At 45.2% G+C, this 7,048-nt stretch overlaps 1 protein-coding gene across 1 annotated transcript; it reads left to right on the top strand.

Annotated features, from left to right (window-relative positions):
* Positions 1 to 3,589: 3,589 nt before the first annotated feature.
* dusp1 (dual specificity phosphatase 1) lies at positions 3,590 to 5,991 on the top strand (the record flags this gene model as incomplete). Its single annotated transcript, XM_080525891.1, has 4 exons — positions 3,590 to 3,992; positions 4,295 to 4,440; positions 4,655 to 4,874; positions 5,636 to 5,991. The coding sequence occupies 4 exons, from the start codon at positions 3,590 to 3,592 to the stop codon at positions 5,989 to 5,991; spliced, it is 1,125 nt and encodes a 374-aa protein (XP_080382017.1).
* Between the last annotated feature and the right edge of the window lie 1,057 nt (positions 5,992 to 7,048).

Here is a 7,048-nt window from a genome sequence, read left to right as displayed (position 1 = left end):
TATGAGGCCTAACTGACCAGTTCCGATCAGTGGACCAGTTCACAGCGGATAAATTAACCTCTTAAACTCTCCACGAAGCGCTGATGGTGATGGATAGGCCCTGTGTTTTCCCAGTACTGACTCGGCTGTTGCCCTGGCAATTCTAACAGTAAGCGATCAGGGATGACACCAAGTGAAACAGTACTAACACGCAGGAAATGTCTCAAGCTGTCATCCCTCGTTTCGGTTCCCTTTCTGTCCGAGAGCACAGCTGATGATGGGAAGACGCAAAGTAATCGCAGTGTAATTTTTGTTCCTATTGCCACATTATGTAAACAATGACACATACACACAGACACAGACACAGACACAGACACACACACACACACACACACACACAGACACGTACACACACACACACACAGACACACAGACACGCGCACACACACATACACACACACACACAGACACAGACACACACAGACTCACACACGCACACACACACACACACACACACACACAGACACAGACACAGACACAGACACACACAGACACACACAGACTCACACACACACACACACACACACTCACACCACTGGTCCTAACATTGATATGTTTTTCTTATGATGATTGATGGATAGATGATTCACTTACTTAAACAAATGTACAGTATTTGTTGTCAATCGCTTTGGATAAAGACATCTGCTAAATAATGTCAAAAATGTAAATGTAACAGACACACACACACACACACACACACGCAAGGAAAAAGGGTGATTATGAAAGAAACTCCCCCACTGTGTGTTTCACTCATTAATTAATCATTTCCAGTATGTAGGCTACTACACTTTGTGGGGAAAACCTTCACAATGAGAACAGAATGTTTGGGTACAGATTGTTTTCACGGCCCCCAGCCCCCATTGACATCCTCCCTCCCTCCCCCCCCCCCCCCCATGTGTGTAACATTCCACCTCTGTGGCATGTGTCTCATAGTTGACTCATCACAGAGAAGTGTGAGGTTAAAAAACCGACGGCAAAGTTTTGGCAAGCTGATGCTATGGTTTTAGGTCCTTCCCCCTTGGGCTGCTCTTTCTCTCTCTCACTGTCTCTCTCTCTCTCTCTCTCTCTCTCTCTCTCTCTCACTCTCTCTCTCTCTCTCTCTCTCTCTCTTTCTTTTCGCATGTTTCTTTTTCATACAGACATGTTTTGTTTCTCCCTCTGCTTAGATAAGAGGTGAAACGTGGGTCTGGACAGGGGCCTCCCTTTTCTCTCATGCATCCTTTTCTCTTGCGTCACGCAATCAGCAGATTTCTACATGTGCACTTTCAAGCTGTGAATCTCCCGTTCTACCACATCTCAAAGGTGTTGTATTGGATTCAGATCCGGTGACTGGGAAGGCCACTGGAAGAACACTGAACTCATTGTCATGTTCATGAAACCAGTTTGTGATGACTATTGACATGGTGCATTGTCATACTGGAAGTAGCCATTAGAAGGTGGGTATGTTGTGACACATGGTCAGCAACAGTACTCAAATAGGCTGTTGTAATTCAAACAATGAGTGATTGGTATTAACAAGCCCAAAGTGTGCCAAGAAAACGTTCCCCACACCATTACACCACCTGAATGAATGAGAAGGTGTGACTTGTTGTTGTCGTTGCAATATCCAGTCTCCTATTCTTCTTTTTCTTTTCTGAGTGGGAAAGTCCCACTCATATTTTTCATTTTATTGGACAGATATAGTAAAGACAGACAGGAAAGTAAGGGAGAGAGGGCATGTCAGCAAGGCATGGGCCGGATTGGAACCCATGCTGACATGGGCACTGTAGACCACAGCGCTAGACCACTGGACCACCCCAGGCCACCAGGCTCCTATTCTGGTGTTGGTCAAATCAGAGAAACAAAGAATCATTCTAAGGGTTAAGCGTTAGCTAGCAATTAGATAGTCATTATGTTGGCAATTATGAGTCATGAATTATTCCTCCAAAGTTAAAACCCACTATGACTAGTGAGATAGAGGAAAGACACTGTATAAGATCCACCAAGATACATAGATACCACACCAACAAAGATATATCCCACCTGAATGTTTTCTGTCACTGTGGTAACACCGTCTGACAACCTGCGTGGACAAATTAGCACCCAGACCACAACAAAACGACACCTAAAGAGTCTGTCACAATGTTTGTCTGTCAGTAACAATACACAATTGGTTCCTCTACCGTGTGAGATAATTAAAGTGTCCTGTGTTAAGGAGAGGTTTCTCAACAAGTCCTGACAGGGCTTCTTAAGCTCCCCTGCACACAATTGCCTTTTTTTCCATTTTGTCTTTAATTTGTTAAAAAAAAACACTTAAGCAAACCACATTAAGTACTGAGAAGTGTTTCCCCAACATAAGGATTATCATGTATACGTTATTTTTCAGGATTAAATTAGATTCTTTTTTTTTTTTTTTAAAGCATTGCAAAAATACCAGGATAGCTTGCTTTAAAGATGAGAAGAGCGAGCTATAAAGATCTAATTCAAAACACATCTCCCTTCTGCTGTTGTCTTCCTGTAAGTGCGCTGTTTTGCTTCCAGCGCGTGGAAATTTACTGGACTTCAACTTTCTATACAGTGATTAACTTTTATGGTTCACTTTTATGGTTAACTTTTATGGTTAGCCTTTGGTCGCGCTGAATTGAACACTCTGTACCTCTGCCTAGTGAAAACAAAGTATAAACCTTTATGGCCGACGTGACAGGTATTTACTTATTATCTTGTTATTTGTCAGCTCTCATCTGAAGGGGTAGAATAAATAAATCTTTAAATTCAATAATGGCATCATGGAAAATTTGTACAACTCTTAGATAGATATTTCACATAAAAGGCCTATCATTTTATACGATAATAAGAACATGATGATGATTATGACAATAGGCTAATAATAATAATAATAATAATAATACTTTCCATTTACAAACACGCGCCTAATAAAAAAGGAACATTTTAAGAAATAGTCTGCTGCAAAAAAAGAGCAAAAAAAGGAGGGATATATTGATATATTTGGCATTGCAATTACCGTAAAACCAAAGTATCGATGACAAAACATTCGGGTAGAAACAGGCCTAATTATGCATCCATATCGACATTTCCCCGCGAGTCCCACAGATGCTTTTTTTGATTTCCCACAGAGTCTTCTGATGAGCTTGGCTCAGTGACACGATGACGTATGTGAAAGCTCTGGCGGGCAGGCTGCCAGAAGGGGCGGGGCCGTGACGTCAGCGGTCTCTCATTCACAAGGAGAGGTCGTATATAAGTCCTTCACAGAGGGGATGGGATAGACGCAACCTTCTGTGGAACAACTCCGAGGAAAAGAGGAATCATTTTATACCCAAAAAAAACAACAAACGTTTTTTTTTTTTTTAAGAAACCTGAGAAGAAGGAACGGACTGTATTTGAAACATCGTTGTTTTTTTTACTCCATTTCGCCAAATAAACTAGAAACAAGAAACTAGAACAAAAGAGCGTATTCCCAAGACATTCCCATTTTTAGAGAAAAAGGATATTCTACACAGGTTTATTTAAAAAAAAAAAAAAGACTTTCTTCCTCCTTTTTTTTTTACTTTATATGTATTTGGATTTCCTACTTTCTCGCCCTACTATGGTCATAATGGAAGTCCCCAGCATCGACTGTGCGTCCCTGCGCGGCTGGCTGGAGGAGGACTTGCCGCTCTGCCTGGTGCTGGACTGCCGGTCCTTCTTCTCCTTCAACTCCTCTCACATCCCCGGCGCAGCCAACGTGCGCTTCAGCACCATAGTGCGCCGCAGAGCCCGGGGAGGCTTGGGACTGGAGCACATCGTGCCCAACGAAGACACCAGGAACCGGCTCATTTCTGGGGAGTATCAGTCGGTGGTGTTCCTCGACGATCGGAGTTTGGACTTTGGCCAAGTGAAGAAAGACGGGACCTTGATGCTGGCGGTGACAGCTCTGTGTCGCGACCGGTGCGGTGCCAGTGTGTTCTTTCTAAAGGGTAAGGATCTGGGCTATATATATAGTTTTATAAAACATATGCTTTTACATAGGCTTTAAACCCATGCATGTGTGTAGGAGTGGGCCTTGTCAGTTACGCACAGGCGATAGTAACATAGTTACAGTTCACAACAAATGTGGATCACAGCTGTCACCGCACCAGCTGCCGCGCTATGAAGTAAACACATGCATCGTGCCAAAATAGACCTCATAGACAGCTGCCGCTTTTTGTAATGTACACTATGATGTTAGAGGTCTAGGCTGTAGTAGTCTAACTGTTGTCTTTTTTGTTTGTTTGTTTAGGTGGCTTTGACGCGTTTTCTTCTGAGTTTCCTGAGATGTGCACCAAGCCCTCACCTCCACAGGGGCTGAGTTTGCCCCTGAGCGCAAGTCATCCGGACAGCGCCGGGCCCGGCTGTAGCCCTTGCAGCACACCACTTTATGACCAGGTGTGTATTCCTGTAATTACTGACACCGGCTTATTACAACCATTTACAATTGACAATTACATTGTCATTACAATGCTCTTTGAAATGGTCTGGAATGATATTATTGTGTTCACTGTCCACAACAAACACTTCAAATATTGTGGCACCTCAGTTCTAGTGCTGGTCTTGGACTGTTTTGTTGACATTTTGGGTACTTTTTTTTGTCATCTTTCAGGGTGGTCCGGTAGAAATCTTGCCCTTCCTGTACCTAGGCAGCGCCTACCATGCCTCCAGAAAAGACATGTTGGACATGCTGGGGATCACAGCTCTCATAAATGTGTCTGCCCATTGCCCGAACCACTTTGAGGACTCCTTCCAGTACAAGAGTATCCCCGTGGAAGACAACCACAAAGCGGATATCAGCTCCTGGTTCAACGAAGCAATTGAGTTTATCGGTAAGTGTTTACACACCAGTTCAGTTCCCCTTTCTCCTCAACCACACTCGACAAACAACAATTACTAAGCACAGCTGTTGCCATGGAAGCCGTTGGCGGCAAACTACCTAGCACCCAATCCTCCCCCTCTGTCCATTCATTCAATGATTTGGATTTAAATTTTTTAAAAAGTTCCCTCCAAAATCGACCAGCTGGCCCAGACCCCCCTGATCCCCCACAATGGTGGTTACATCATCGCCTCTCAACTCAATTTAAAGAGGCGCCCCCTATTCATGTTGGGACCACGCGGCCGTGCGGCCCCCAATCTGCTTTTGTAGCGGTGAGACTGACTGGGTTTGAATGGTTCCCTCCGCTCCACTCTTTGTTCCGCCTGAACAAAAGGCAGTTTCTCCACACACCGCCGGCCTTCCTCCCAGATCAATACGCTCCGCGGGGGAGCAGCCCACCCCTCTTTTGTCTATTCAGACCCCCCTCCTTAGCGAATAGCCCCCCAACCTAACACCCCCCAACCTTTTCCTGTGTCCTAATGAGAAAGGACCGTTAGCAACACTGTTGTAGTTTGATTTGAAGCCGAACGGGTTCTAATGACGGCAGTGGAGCTTGTCCTCCGTTGACACGAGCGAGAACGGCGGTTACCTTAAAACGTCCTTGTTAGTGTAACTCGACAAGTTTGTGTAACACTGTAACTAATACTACCCTGTTCACACAAAACACGTTGTACTCATCCGTGCTTTTCCCTTCTCCCTCTCTCCCCCCCACAGACTCTGTGCGCAATAAAGGCGGTCGTGTGTTTGTACACTGCCAAGCCGGGATCTCCCGTTCCGCCACCATCTGCCTGGCCTACCTCATGCGCACCAACCGCGTGAAGCTGGACGAGGCCTTCGAGTTCGTCAAGCAGCGACGTAGCATCATCTCCCCCAACTTCAGCTTCATGGGCCAACTCCTGCAGTTCGAGTCCCAGGTCCTCGCCTCCTCCTCCTGCTCCTCGGAGGCCGGGAGTCCGGCCATGGGCAAAAGCAGTACGGTCTTCAACTTCCCCGTCTCCATCCCCGTACACCCCGCAGCCGGACAGCTCTCCTTCCTCCACAGCCCCATCACCACCTCTCCGAGCTGCTGAACACGCGACACCACGCGTACACCACAGACACTGGGCTGGGCCTGGATTTTGTACTGTCTAGTAGTACGCACTAGTGACGACAGCCATTGAAGTCTGGATGGACGGTTTTATAAGAAGGGTTGACTTTTGGTTGGACGTTGGCCATTTGGCCAAGTTTATGGGCTATCAGTCAGGGCTGGTTTTGGGGACTGATGGATGGGTTAGACCCATTGTCCCGAGACTTTTCTCTCACTACCACATGGCAGTATTGTTGTCGCCACGTCCTGTGTAAAAGTGAATGGCACCCACCGTTTGACTAAGCCTATTGTACACCGTAGATGTCAACAGAAGAGGCTGAAGGTGGTCGGGTGGGCCGTTCCTTCCTTGAAGGAAGTTAGAAGTATTGCAGTTGGGAGCGTGTTTTTTTCAAAGAACTGTTTTTTTTTACGTAAGTGTCATTTGAAAAAGAATGGTCGCTTTTGATAATCAAAATACTCTTCTTTTTTTTTTACATCATTTTGTTAAATATTGTTCAACCGGTTTCTCAGGAATTCAGGAATCAGGAATGTCTTGCTCTCAAGTGGTCCCTCTGCCTCCTTCACACATGCTCAAGCTGTTCTAAAGGGGCTTCCACAAACTCCCTTGCCAATGACGAATGATGCTGTTTTGGAAAATCACACCTCAGACTCTTATATTTAACGAACAATGAATGTATCTCTCATCTCTAGCTAGAATTTAGCTCTGGCGGAAAGTTCTTCTTTCGAGTGGCTGCCGGGATGGCCCAACTTAACTGACCCTGCAGAGCTGACACTTCAAATGCAACTGCCTTTCAAAACACCATAAAACCCTGACAAACCTGACGACAAACCGTATTGGGAAAAACGAACACCAGATACCTCACGCCTCTGTACTGTGTCCAGCAGCTCTGGGACGGAGACAGAACCCCAAAAGCACTAAGACGGGGAACAGTATCTCAAGAGACTGCTGTCTGATACGTTAATATTTATTGAACTAAAGTAATATATTTCATTATCATATCTATTTTTGCATTATGTTTGCCGTATGTTGTTTTGATACC

The sequence above is a fragment of the Nansenia antarctica genome (genome assembly GCF_963989245.1).
Source record: "Nansenia antarctica genome assembly, chromosome: 3".
Lineage (NCBI taxonomy): Eukaryota > Metazoa > Chordata > Actinopteri > Argentiniformes > Microstomatidae > Nansenia > Nansenia antarctica.
This window is presented reverse-complemented; position numbering and strand designations above follow the sequence as displayed.